This window comes from Paroedura picta, chromosome 6 (genome assembly GCF_049243985.1).
Source record: "Paroedura picta isolate Pp20150507F chromosome 6, Ppicta_v3.0, whole genome shotgun sequence".
NCBI lineage: Eukaryota > Metazoa > Chordata > Lepidosauria > Squamata > Gekkonidae > Paroedura > Paroedura picta.
In genome coordinates, this window is record NC_135374.1 from 30,528,396 (window position 1) to 30,543,181 (window position 14,786).

At 42.6% G+C, this 14,786-nt stretch overlaps 1 protein-coding gene across 2 annotated transcripts in view; it reads left to right on the forward strand.

The window, feature by feature from the left end:
* LSAMP (limbic system associated membrane protein) overlaps window positions 1–14,786 on the forward strand; it is a 1,850,461-nt gene that overhangs the window by 1,644,450 nt on the left and 191,225 nt on the right. For both annotated transcript variants that reach the window (XM_077341931.1, XM_077341930.1), the window contains one exon: window positions 2,301–2,426. In XM_077341931.1, coding sequence (XP_077198046.1) covers window positions 2,301–2,426 — 126 coding nt within the window. The remainder of the gene's footprint in view (window positions 1–2,300; window positions 2,427–14,786) is intronic.

Genomic DNA, 14,786 nt, shown 5'->3' on the forward strand with positions numbered 1-14,786 from the left:
TTAACCTAATCTAGTTGAATGGGGTCGAATTTAAAATGAAGACAGTATACCACTCTGGGTTACTTGGAGGAAGGGCAAGGTAATAAAAAGATGCATCTGTGATTGTGTGTATAATCTCAGTACTCGGGCTGCAGTCCCATAGTTTTACAACACATATCAAGCTGAGCAGCTATGTAGTAGGAGAGGCTATTTCAAGATGTGATGGTGACTCTCCATCTTCTCTGTACCCAGTGTTCCCTTCACAAAATCCCTGGTTGTCTGGAAGAAGCATCAGGTAGGTTCAGAACTGCCTCATACTCACTTGTTGTCTACATGTAATTAATTACCCAAGGAGTTGCATCTGCTTGATGTTGTCCTGAGTAGCATCAACAAAAAAGGCCATAATGGTGGTAAAGCTATTTTGTGAAGGGCTGGTAGACCAGAATCCATGGCTTTCCTAACTGCAGCTTGTTCTTTTTGAGTTCCAGGGATTTGACACTTAAGATATTTTTTGCCCAGGAAGGGGAAACAAGATCATCCTGGGGAGAATGCAGCAAAAACTAATGGTCCACTTTGAAGAAATTTCCCCAGTTTGAACACTACTTTGCACTTTACCTCCAAGTATTGAGTGCAAAACCCACTTGATATTGGGTATCTAATTTCATTGGGCAGGTGGGGGAAGTTGGATATTTGTATACAGTCTCACCTATTCTGGCTGATCTGTATTAATCTGCCTGTTTTCTATTTGAATCCCTAATGTTAAGGATTAGGGGTCTTTTACAGTCCTTGAAGCTTGAGGAAACTTGCCAAATCTTGCAAGACATGTTTGCATAGGGTTGGTAGCCTGATTCATGTGGTAACACCACTTCCAACATTATTGGTGATTGATGCCCCAGCATTCACCCCAAGCTCTGTGATTTAACCATGGAGCACTGTGTGATATGAAGACATCCCTTCCAGGTTGCACCAGGGAATGGCATTGGAATGATGTTGATTCCTCCTTCCCCATTTCCTTCACCCTTTTTCCTTGCCACATAGCTGAGTGGCAAGGGCCAGTGGGAATGGGAGAACTCCTGCCTAAGCAGGAGGCCTGAGAAGCCAATGTATGCTTGTGGACTAGGAATATTAAATTTGGTTCTAGCTACAAATTATACTTTTCATTGTAGGTTCTCCAGTTTTCCATTTGATTTTCTATCAGTATTTGTTTAGAAATTTAATTGTAGAATAGAAAACTGAAATAATAGGGAAAGGAAAATATTTTTGCTAATTTTCCCCATCCCTGAACTATCTGGCAAATCACTGTTTATGTGTGTAGAGGAGGGGGGATGCCTCGTAGAAATGTGGGATGTGCTTTGCTTCTGTGGCTCACATATTCTGACTGCTGAATCTATTCTGTGGCCATCAGTAAGGGTTGCAAAGATTGTAACTTGAAATGATCTTGATACTATGCAGCAGTAGAGGATTCAAGGGAAACAAGACTTGCAGAATGGCTATACAGCCACACATGCCAGATAAAGTTAATGTGTCATGCCATGTTCTAGGACATAGAATAGCAAGCAGAGGTCACTGTCCATTTTGAGCCTATAGGTTCTTTGGAATTTTGGGAGGGGTTGATGAGTGCCACCCCAAAATGTCTGCCACAAAAGGTGGAACTAAATATCTATTCTCACATCTCTGGGGGAGAGGGGAAGAAAGCCTGAAGGGTGGAATGGAGCCACATACTAAGGAAAGTCTTCTGCTTACCATTCGTCTTGATCCTCCAGGGGAAAACTCTTTCAATTGAATAAATACCAAGCCCTGTCTTACAGTGGCCTCACCCACATTCTGAAAATCTTGGCAAGTGCCAAAGGAGCTATGTAGAACATGGAATACTTGTCTTAACACTAATACAATGCTATATTTTTGATGGTAGCACCTTCAGCACATGTTTTTAAAAGCCGAGTTTAGACATTCAGTTTCTGTCTACCAGCCATGGATAATGGGACCATGATCACCATTATGTGTGAATGTAGATTTTTCCATGTGTGTACATCTTAGTACATGGGTACACACATTGTCAAAAATCTAGCTGTTCATGCATGGAAAATATACACATTTTGTCCCATTTGCACAAAATGCCAGCCATACGTATCAGGATTGCAAGTGGTATGCATTCCCATTACTTGTGGTTACTGCCTACCAAAAATCTGTAAAGGGCTATAATCACTCCCAGTAATTAGAAACAGGGGAAGGGGTGTTGATATGTTAATGCTGGGATAGAGCAGAAGGAAGGAAGACAGGTAGGCTTGAACTAAAAGTTGTCCAATGTTTTGTTTCTACAGTTCCACCAAAGATCTCCAATATCTCTTCAGATATCACTGTGAATGAAGGCAGTAATGTGACCCTGGTATGTATGGCAAATGGACGCCCTGAACCAGTCATCACCTGGAGACACCTCACCCCTACAGGTATGAAGCTTTGTTCTGTGGCATGAACCACCCTGCTGTTTAAGCACTTCAAGTTGTTTCTTACTTTCCTGGTTGTGGGTCTAAAAGAGCCAGACACTGTGTGGTCATTGACTTGACAAAATACTGCAAGCTTTCTAGATATCAGTGCATGCCAGATACCCTCTCAACATCAGGATCTTATGTTGGAAGGTTAGCAGCTGTTTTCTTCTAATACTCAGCTGTTTTTTGTCATTGCCAGATACATAATAGCTATAAGACAAACCTATCTCTAGTTGCAAGCAGTGAACAAAGGCCTTGTTCTTCTGTTGATGAGTTCAAGGTGATCTTTTCAAAACTACAAAATTGACTTCCAGTAGTCACTTCCTACCTGCACCCTTAAGTCCCAGTAGACTTTTTCAAATAGAGCCTTTAAATAAATTTCCACCCCACTCTTCTTGAGTGACACAAAGGAAGCTGCAAGCAAGGATTCATTGAGTGAGAAAGCAAACTGGCCCATTGACCATTTAATCACTACTTGGATACTTTAATGCTTGGTTGCCTTAGAAGCTTTCATGAGCTCACTTATACCCTTTGTTGATCTTTAAGGTGCTACTGAAAAATAATTTTGTTCAACTGTTATCTTAGTTATGATCACCATTAAAATTCATCTCCAGTAAGGTCTAATTTTGTTATAGTACATTGACATATGTAAATAAGTATCTTTTACACTGCTGATCCAGGACTGACAAAAAAATTTCCTTCAGTTTCCGAAGGGTATAATTTCCATGCTTATTTACATTCCGTTAAGATTTAACTACACAGTAATCATTTTTCAAAAGGATGAAATAAGAACTGTGAAATTTTAACTTCTGTAGATGTCTTTTGCAAATCCTGCATGTTTCCACTGTCAGTGATCCTGGTCAGCACTCAGTCTGCACTCTGCAGTGTCCTACTACGGACCCAGAATGCAGAAACACAAATCCGCTCTTCAGAGGGGACATTTTCCACAGTGAAAGCCATGTAAGCGTGTTGCTGCAAAACTAGACAGAAATCTTGCAGCAATTTAAATACTAACACATTTATTGTAGCAATTTTTTTCATGGACTGGAGTTTGCTCTATCTGGTTCATGAAGTATTTGTTCAGCTGTGGAAAGATATTATATATCCACATGCACAAACAATACAAACATTGGGGTCAAAGGGCAATAAAATTCTCACACTACAATCTATGAGGTTACTCTGCAAGCTCAGTTACAGATCCCTGACCATTAAACAATAATATAATCAGATATGATTTTTGAGGAGAAATTCAGACCTTTTGCAAATTAATGAGACTCACAGAATCAAGCCCAGACTTTGTATTTAGTTTTGAGATTCTATCCTCTCACAGACATGATGTTTGATAATATACTTATGAGCAAAGTGTTAAAAGACTTAATGTTCTCATAGCAGAAATTCCTAGAGCAAGAAGAACTGGAAAATTGACTAGCACGCATAGTTCAGAAATGATACGCAAACATGAGACAAGTGAAAGGGCAGCAATTACATTTGGTCCCATCATCCTTAAATCAGAGAGCAAAACATTAAATTATGAGGCAAACCTTCCCATTTATCCACAAGATTTTGTTCAGTGGGGTTTCTGGGAGAGTTTATGTGCCTTTTACAGTTGCATGATATGCAATTGTTCCATGAGTATAGTTTTCTCTATCACAACATCTGCATGAAGGAAAGAACTATACCACTTGCACACATGCCTCTCTTAACACTTACAGGTCTAGTCACTTCTCCATCCTATTTCAAGACGCAGAGTTGTCAATACTACTACTACTAATAATAACAATAGTAAAAAAAACAACAACTTGTGCTGTGTTTTGTGATTTAGTCCTATGTCCAGTACAAATACCAAGAGAGGAGAATATGCCAAGAAGAAGCAGGGACGGAAGGAGGGTATGAGCCAATAAGAGAAATACAAACTGAGCCAGGGAGAGAGAATGTTTCCTCTACTGAATTCTGAAATGCCTGGCTGTTCCCTTCTGGTGTTGTCAGTATTAGGTGTAAATGTGCCAGCTGCTGCAGTGTGCTGGAAATATAACTTACCCCCCCCCCCCTAATTAAGTTGTGTATCGCAATCGGCTAACTTCCAAGACCAATTTTTTTCTGTGAGGGGTATCTCATTGAACATTTGATCTTCCTGCTTACTAGAAAATCTGTCTTCATTACCAGCTAGCAGTTTACTTTGATACTATCAGGGAAGTCATCCAGCATCATCCACTGAACACTGGTGTGTATGAAGAATTGGGTAGATGTTCCTTGCTGTGAAAATTTTACATGAGGAAGCCCCATTATCGATCCTCTGTGTTCTGCACTTTCTGGAGCAGTGGGAAGTTGCTTGGTTAGTGCTGTCTGGGTTTGGTCCCCTTTGGAAGGGAAAGGACTGGAGATTTATAATGCCAGTTTGTTACCAGAAATGGCCTGCCATGGTTTTTATTAAGGTGGGGAAATTTAGTGTGGCAGGATGAGAGGTACAGTAACACCAGGTCTTTTCCATCTGTGAATGCATGGGTCCAGCTTCAGGAAGCCTGGAGTGAACCTGGGTGAAGCAGTTTTAGATAGCAAATCAATTTAAGATAACAATTCAAAATATTCATACAGTGGATAGGTGAGTTATAATTGGGGGCGCAGAAAAATTTATGACAACAACCCAGACTAGAAGGGGAGAGGTAGACTCAAGACCAGCTCACAGTCTGGGTGGGCTCTCTGGTTCCAGGACAGAGGCACATCAAAGCTGGGTTGGCATCTTATTTTGATACCGAAGAAAGACGTGGAGCAGGAATGCATTCAGTAGCCGAAACCAATAGCTGATGAAATTACAGAGCTTGGATGAAAAGACCGGGAATTTTGGGGATGAGATCAAATTGTTTCCTGATGGGCCTGCACTTCAGATGGTGGTATTTGCAGGCTTGTGACAAAGAACTTGGGTGTGGGAGAGGGTGTCCAGCTGTGGAGGGCTCTCTGTTAAATGGGAATTTGATATGCCAGTTCTTAACGACAGAGGGAAGCTGCTAAAAGCACCAGTATGACAATTTATGCACTGGAGGTTTCATGCCAGGCTGCAGGCTGCAGTTTTAGTCATGGCAGGTTGCCCCACCTCTTTCTGCACCCACACGGGGGAACATTTGACCCAGTGCACCTCATCTGCCCCCAATTTGTGCTCCTGCACAGGAGCTGGAGCAATGAAGTTCCCAGTGCATAAACGGGCACAGAGACATTAAGGTGAAACAATACAGAGTAATTAATTAGATCTGCCACTGGTCCAGGTGTGGTCCCATCCTTTGCTTCAGTTGTGCTCAGGTGGGGAGGAATGTCATACCTTGCCCTTCTGTGCAAATGATTGCATTACTCCTGTGACAGCCAGGAGACCTCTGGCTGAGGATCCTGACTTAACATAGAATCTGCAAGTTGACCTGTTTCTGTCATGGAAAGCTTTATGGGTAGCCATGTGCCTGGCTTGACCTGTGTTGCTTATAGTGAACCAGAAATAAAAGATGGAGGATAGCAGTCACTTTTCCTCCTTGCACACTGAAAGGCCTATGGGGGACATACCAAGTTTTTGTAATGTTTGCTTTATTGCTCAGCAGAGTATAAATGGACTGCAAAGCAGTAGATCCTGTACCCCATGTCAAATCCTTGCACCCAACCTTGCACACCTTCTGCCATTGTCTCTTGTGGCACATTTCTCTTTCTTCCTCCTCTTACAGTAGTTGCATGTGTTTTGTCTTTTCAAAGTCTGACTGTTCAAAGATACATGCGAACATCCCCAGCTATTGGGAGATCATCTACAATTAATTTAGGGTTCTCAGCCTCCTGTGGGGCCTGGTGATCTCATGGAATTGCCACTGATCTCCACTGTACAGAGGTTAATAGTCCTGGATAAAAGGGTGGAGGATGGACTCCATGGCATTATACCCTGTTGAGGACCCCCCCCCCAACTGCACCCTTTCCAGGTGTACCCTCAAATCTCTAGGAATTCCATGACGCAGAGTTGGCATCCCCCACTAGCTCCCACTGAGGAAGCACAAACTTGCATTTGGACATCATGAACAAAATTGTGTGCGAAAAGCACCAACGCCAATGGTTGCCATACCTCTTTCTTATTAAAAGCAGCCCTTAGCTTTTTCTCCTTGCATTCTGTCTACTACATATGCAGAACTCACATATTTCTTCCTCACACCAACCACCAGTTCCCAAACCCGAGAGCTGCCGATAGCAAGCCTGTTTTCTCCCCAGTGAGATAGTTAAATTGTCACAGTTGCTGTCGACTGTAACATTGAAGCCTGGGGAAAGGGGAGGGAAGGAGGAATGAGAAGAGAAGCCCTTTAATAATTCAGATGGCAAATATCAATGCAAATCAGCTTTAATTCTTGGAGGTATTCTGGTAATGAAAGCTGAAATGCCATTTCTCAGGATGACATCAGCCCTGATACGTTCTTCATGATGGCTCTGCCACTCCTGTACAGTAAACAGATATGAGATGAGCAAGCAGGGAGAAAAACAGCCCAACTTTCTAGGCATAGGCGTTACCCTTGTTTTTTAAAATCCAGGGCTAGTAATCTTCAACATTTGGATATGCATTCCTATTATCATGCTGAGGGGAGTGCCTATCGGACAGTTGATTACCAACCTAACCATGAGGAGTTGACCCAGGCAACTGACACAACTTCTCTTGGGTCTAAGAGCCCAGATAGACCCTTGGTTTACTGAAGGGTCATGGATGAGGAAAAGAGGGATTGTTCTGCAGGGGCTTGGGTTCCACTTTGAAGACAAGTTTCCGAATGTGATAGAATCCTAGAGTTGGAAGGGGCCACATAGGCCACCTAATCCAACCCCCTGCTGAATGCAGGATCATCTCTCAAACTCCTCTTTTCCAGGCTGAACATTCCCAAGTCCCTCAGCCTTTCCGCATAGGGCCCTGGATCATCCTCGTCACTCTCTTCTAGACCCCCTCAGGATCATTGATAAAAATGTTGAAAAGTTACTGGACCCAGTACTGAGCCCTGTGGCATCATCTCTTGTTGATCTGATGAATGACCATTAACAGCTATTCTTTGGGTGCAGTTTCCTAACCAGTTTCCTCTCCACCTAACCTTCTGAAAATATAGTCTGCAGTCTTCCAGTTTACCCATCAGAACATCCTGGGGACCCTTGTCAAAAGCCTACTGGAATTCGGGTAAACAACATTAACCCGATTTCCACTATCTAGTAAGCCTGTCACAGAGTCAAAGAAGGAAACCAGATTGGTATGGCAGGACCTGTTGGAGACAAATCTGTGTTGATTTCCCCAGATCAACAAATTGTCCTTCAGACATTTGCAGAGCATCCTCTTTATCTTCCCTGCAACTGATGTCAGCCTCACTGACCTGAAGTTTCCCAGATCATCTCTCCTCACTTTTTTGAAGACTGGGATAACTTTCCACCCCCTCTAGTGTTCTGGCACATCTCCAGTCCTCCAAGAGGTCCTAAAGGTAATAGACAAAGGTTCTGCAAGCTCTCTTTGAGCACTCTTTGAGCTACTGTCCCTAGATGTGTCCATATTCCTTCCAAGAAAAAACAGAGGCAAAATAGGTCCTGAGCCTTTTTGCTTTCTTTCTGTCCTCCATCAGTCTTTCCATCTTCACTAACAGCAGGCCTGTTGTCTCATTTACCTTAAGTTCGGTCCTCACATATCTGAAGAAGGTTTTCTTGGTATAGTGGTCAGTGTCAGCTCATTATTGGCTTTGACTTCACTGATGGCTGATCTACAGTGCCTTGTAATCTGTAGATACTCTTTTTAGAGATCTGTCCTCTCCATTTCTTAAACATCTCCTTTTTCTTCCTTTGCTCCTCCTGAAGTTCTCTGTTCATCCAAATAGGCTTCTTGGGTTCCCTACCAAGATTCCATCTTTCTGAAAAGTCATGACTTGAACATGCAATAGCTCTTGTTTAAGGAGAGCCCACCTGTCTCTTGCTTCTTTCCCTTCCAGCATTCTTATCCATGGGATGACTGTCATCATGTATTTGAGTTTATTAAAGCCTGCCCTCCAAAAGTCTAACATACATATCTGAACACAAACTTCCTTGGCCCCCAATCTCAAAAGGAATTCTAGGAGGATATGGTCACTCCCACTCAGGGTCCCCACCTCCTTCATTCCATCCACCAGCTCTTACCTGTTTGTCAGTATTAAGTATTGCTGAACATCTCATAGGTTCTTCCACCATTTGATAAATTGTTAGCCAGGCAAGTCAGTAAGTTGCATAACTATGGGTGTTTAGCAGAGTTTGTTTCTCTGTATGCATCAGGAAAATTGAAGTCACCCATAATTCCAAGATCCTAATGCCATGTTATTAAGCTGCTCAAGTAGGGCAGCATCCATGTCCTCACCCCGGTCAAGCAGCCTGTAAGATACGCCAACCACTATACTCTTTGTTTTTCCCTCCCTTATCTTCATTGAGATACTTTCAGTTGAGTTTCATTCTCTAGTATTTCTTGACAGGCAAGTTCTCTCCTCAAATACAGCATCAGTCCACCTCCTCTTCAACATTTTCTGTTCTTTTTGAAGAACTCATACCTATCCACTACTGCATTCTGGGCATGCACATCATTTTACCAAGTGGGCTTGTGCGATTCGGCCACCAAAGCGGCCATTCCCTCTGGGTGCAGCCAGCGCCGCACCGCCCCCCCCCCCCCCCGCAGCGAGGTGCTGGCTGTGCCTGGAAGGAACGGCCGCCAAAGCGGCCGAATCGCACAAGCCTACTACTAAGTCTCTGTAATGTCAAATAACTTATATCTCTCTGTCTGCATGAGAAGCTAGAGCTCTTCATTTTTATTGCCTATGCTTTGGGCACTGGTATATAGGCATCGAAAGTCTTTTAACCCTTGGTTCTATTTGTTTTCCTACATTAAAATCCCTATGTTGGACAACTCCTTCCTCTTGTGGCTTCAGTTTAAAGCTCTCCTGATGAATCTCCCCAGGTTCCTGCCAAACATGTTCTTCCCTCAACTTGTATAGGTGAAGTCCATCCTGTACTAGCAGGTCTTCTAGAAAACCTATTTTGTGGTCCCAGAATCCAAATTCCACCATCCAGCACCACCCACAGAGCTAGCAGTTCACCTCCATTATCTTCAGCTCCTGACTCATTCCTCTTCCCCGTACAGGCAGGATTGAAGAGCAAACCATTTCTGTCCCAATTCATTTCAGCTGCCTTCATAGTTAGCCTTAATTGTTTATGCGGCCATGTTGTTCATCCCCACATGGACCATTACAAATGGGTACTAATCCATAAGTTTGATCAATTTCAGCATCTGATCTGTAATATCTTTACTCTTTGCCCCTGGCAAGCGACATAACTCTTGGTCAGGTCTAGCCAGGTGATGTTTCATGCCTCTCAACAGTGAGTCACCAATAACCAACACTTTCTCTTTCCTTCAAATGCCATTTCCTTCTGTCCCCATTCCCTCTTGAATCTGTCTTTGATCTTGTTTTGGTTCCTCCTCTGCCCATGTTGCTGCTTCCATCTCCAAGGAGGGGAGATGTTGCTCTGCCATTTGGCCTCTATAAATCAGGTGACCATTTTACTGGTCTGCAGAATGTGACTTGCAGTAAAATAGGATTCTCATCAGTCCTTGGCAAACTTTATTTATTAAGAGTGGCATCCCATTACGCCCACAGAACTTCAGGGCTGAGGGAGAATTTGATCCAAGATATCTCTGATCGTGTTCAAATTGGCTAACTGCTGCAATAACAGCAATAATCTGTTGGATTTGTTGTAGTGTGTTCAAGTATTTAAAATGCTTCCCACATTTTGATTTTTTTACAACAGCCCTAAAAAGTAGGTAACCATTATTTAGCTGTCTCTTCAAGAAAGTCATTTGCCTAAGACCATTTAGTTCATAGATTGGTAGTTCAGTTCCCATGTCTTCAGCAAGAAGTTACTTCACTTGGAGGTCTGGACTGCCTTTATCACCCAAGGTTATGTTTTGTAGACTTGGGAAGGGGCCATGGCTCACTGATAGAGCTTCTGTTTTGTGTGCAGAAGGTCCCAGGTTCAGTTCCTGACATCTCCACTTATAAAGGGATCAGGTAACTACTGTTATGGAAGACTCCAGGACTCAAGACTCCTGAGATCCAGGAAAGCAGCTGCCTGGCACAGTATACAGTGGTAAGCTAGACAGAATAAGACCACTGCATTTGTTATGTGAGCCTGACAAAATTTCTTCTGGTTAGTTGAGAGGATGAACTCAGGTGCAAAATTATCACCCTTAAAGTCATGGGAATAAAGCAGACAGACTGGGTGTTAACAAACATAAGTGCCAGCTTATTCCTAAACTATGTACCTGTTCTGTGAGAGTTGCCTATTTCTAAAAGATGAAGTGTGAATACCGTGAAACAGATGGTGCTCCTTCACATATTAGCTAGCACCTTATTTCCAATTTGCACATGTGGGCACTACAGCTCTCTCACATTACCCTAACAAGTTCTGTACCTTTTGTTTCTAAGGACTGTGCTGACACATGTTCAGCATTTACCCTAATTAGCTCCCCGAGTGTTTTCTCAAATTACTAGGTGTAGCAGGATGAATGCTCTGGCACCTCTCAACTTGTCACTTATTTGGCACTTCTCGTGCTGGTGTCCTTTACCTGTACACAGAAGGCTGCTTCTGTATGAGGCAATCAGACACGATAAAACTTTTCTTGTGTAGTTCTACACTGTCTCAGAGTCACCATGTGCACTGATGAGATTTAAAAGTGATGTGAGAAAATGTGCTAATGAATGTATTGTATGCCCAGATAAATACCAGAATTCGCACATTCACCTGCAGCAAAGTGAGAAATTAATGTGAAAAATTCCTGCACATTCTTTATATGAAGCATAGCCCCATTACGTTGCTTTCCTTTTCAGGAAACTTTATGCTTGGAAGTGGTTTCATGGCTGGAGAGTGTTCTGGGGAGAGCAGCCTGGGTTCTAAACAGGGCATTCAAGGCTCAATCTTGACTTGGCTTTTCTCTACCTGTCCAGGTATATAGCCTGCCCAGTTGGTTCTGTATCTAGAGAGTGTCTGTGGTCCAAATTTTATGCATCTAGAGACCCAGCTTGGTATGGTGGCTATAGAGCAGTGACTTCTAATCTGGAGAACCAGGTTGATTCCCCTCTCCTCCATATGCAGCCAGCTGGGAGACCTTAAGCTACTGTTAGGGTTGTTCTCATAGAGCAGTGCTCTCAGATGTCTCAGAGCCACCTACCTCTCTGGGTGCCTGTAGTGGGGACAGGAAGGAAAAGGTGTTTGTAACCCACTTTGGGATCTGTGGATATTGAAAAGTGGGGTATAAAAAAGTTCTTCTTCCATTGATTGCAGCTTTTTTAAAAATTTGATCCAGTAATTATATAATAATTCCACTACTTGTGTTCACTGTGATCTCCAGAGAGAAGCCGACAAAGGACTTCCCTCTGTCTAAGGGAATGAAGCTGGGTTATCTTGTTGGTTATCCTCCTCGTTAATCTCTTTATTAATGATCTTGTAGGTATCTTAGCAGAAATGAATTCCCATGCCCCTGGTCTAGCTATCTGTTGGACCCCCTTGTTATGTTACAGTCCATCTAACATAGCCTTTCTCAACGATTGTGCAGAATATAGTTGGAAAGCTCTGTACATGCCTGCCTGGGGCCACTCACCTTCCTACACCCTCCAAGCCCATCATTGGCAATTTTGGGAGGGGGGTGCGTCAACATGGCCATATATGGCCATACATGTTTAACAATTTTTTAAAAAAAAAATTACAAATTACTTAAATTCCACCCACTTGGGTAATACTTCCAGGGGCCTTCAAGAAACCCCAGGGTTTCACATAACCCTGGTTGAAAAAGCCTGCATGTCACCGGTGTTTCTGTGTAAATTGCTGTTGGCATTTCTGGACAATTTCACTGGTTAAGACTTGGCAATAAATTGTGATCTTTTCAAGATATTTTCAGCCTGAACAAGTCTCCTGGAGGCTGAAAAATCAGCCAATTAAGCTGCTTTCCTAATTTCATCATCCAGGTTATTCTTTTCCAAGCTCTTTCTCATGGAAAACTCTCAGAGGGTGCTTTGCTTTCAGTGGCCAATTCTTCAGGGGCTATTTGTCCGGTTTTCTTCCCTCTACTGTGTGTCAGTATGTTCCTGCACCAATTCAAGTCTTTAGGGTGAAAGTGATGACTCAACTCTTATAGGGGGTGGTCAATTGGATTCCTGGGGCCAATAGCTCTGTTGTATGACCTTTTGATGACTTTGTCACTGTGATTTTATGATTGGAATTGGGTTTGGAACCAGTGGAATGTCAAGTTTGGATTTCACTTTTACTTGAAGGCCTTGTTCTCTGAAGATCTTAGAAGTTTTATTTTCCTTATTGTTTGGTGTACCAGTCTTGAATCTAATTTCTTTTTTAAGGGTGTCCTTTTCATTCCTCTTGTCCAGTGGTCTACAGATTGTTCGAAAGAGCGCTGGAGGCATTAGACTGTCAGTCAGCTGTTGGCAGAGCTCATAAAGTATACTGTATGGAAGGGTTTTTTGGTATTGTGCCCCCTCTTACCTCCCAGCTTATTTTCATCAACTGACTGTCCCCAAATATCAAATACCTTTGCTTTTGGCTTGGCTAAATGCTTTCCCATCTGCTGTTTTGGCAGGTTGATTCTGAGTATCCCATGTGTATAATTATGTTCATGTGGGTCAGGGGCAATTGAAGATTTATTTAATATTTTCTTTGATTGTATGTTGGTTACCCATTTGAGATATAGCCCATGATAGTTTGAAGCTGTGGAGCTGTTTGGTGGGGTCTTTAACTGTTTCTTCCCCCACTGCACTGGGGGGGGGGGCATACACTAAGGGAAAGGCACTCTGTCCATTTAAAATGATCCCTTCAAAGTACAGAGCCAGACATGTAAAGGGAGACATTTAAAGATCTAACCAAACAGTTGATCCACACAATCTATGGCTGTGTAAGGCATGTTCTCTGCAGCTTCAGAGGGGTCTTCTGGGGAGACATTTAAAACCCTCCCAAACAGCTGATCAGCTGTTTGGTGGAATCTTTCTCAATTAGCCAAATCAGGATTGAATTGCTTTGGGCTTCTCTGATTCAACTCATGTAAAGTGATGCAATGTGTACTTTGGTTCAGATAAACCCAAAAGGTATTTGAATCAGCATTGATTTGAATATATGTGCCCTTTTCTGAGCCAAATCACTGATCCATACATACAATTAATGTGACATTTAAATCTGGGTTGCTGTTGTAATCAGAGTTACATTACTACCGCCTCTAGATGGTTGTACTGAGATAGAAGAGAACAAATAAATTGAAACATAATCCTGAAAAAATGGAGGTGGTAGGTGGAAGGATTAACCCAGATATTGAGGTATTTGTTCTTCTGTATGGAGTTGGACTGTCCCTAAAGGACAACATTCATAGCTTGGGGGACCTAGTTGCTGGGCCTAGGCCTCCAGTTGAATCAGCAAGTAGTGGTAGTGGCCAGGAGCGTCTTTCACCAGCTTGGCTGATAAACTAGTCATGTATTTTCCTGGGCATGAAAGATCTTGTAGCTGTGGTGCATGTCCTGGTTACATATAATTAGATTACTGCATTATGCTGTCTATGGGACTACTCTTGAAGAGTGTACAGAAGCTGCAATGAGTCCACCTATACTAGCTTCCAGTTTAATCCCAGTTCAGAATCAAGTCCTGCATTGCATGGACCCAACATATTTTAAGAACTGTTTACACCTATATGAACATACCTGCCATAGAGTCATTATCACGTGCCCTGTGTTAGCTGGTCCCACCATCTGAAGCTAATATGGATGACTTTCTTCATCATGACACCAAAATTATGGAACCCCGGGGACATTTCATTTGATCAGCTAATTTGTAAATGCCAGGCACAGTGTGCCTCATGTCATCTTTAGCTTTGTGAGGGAAGCAACAAACCTTGCCATTTGGAATATAAGGGATTTATAGGTATACAAAAAGTGGAAAAGGGTTTAGTTGAGAAGGATCTCTAGAATGTTTTTAGTTTCTTTGTATCATTACCAATCTAGGAAGAATCTGGGATTGTCAGATCTAGCCTGGGAGATTCCTGAAGATTTGGGGTGGTACCTGGGAAGGGAGAGTGTTGAGATACAAACTCAGATGGGACTTGATTTCACCCTTAGAAGATGTTATTTCTTCCAGGAGTATAGAGTTCTGTTGTCTGAAGATCTGCTGGGGTTCTAGGAGAATTTCTACCTGAAGACTGGTAACCATCAAGGAACTTCACTTTTTAGCAGAAAGAGAAGTGTGAAATTTGTGTTTTGCTTTGATAACCAGTCAAGATGCATAGCC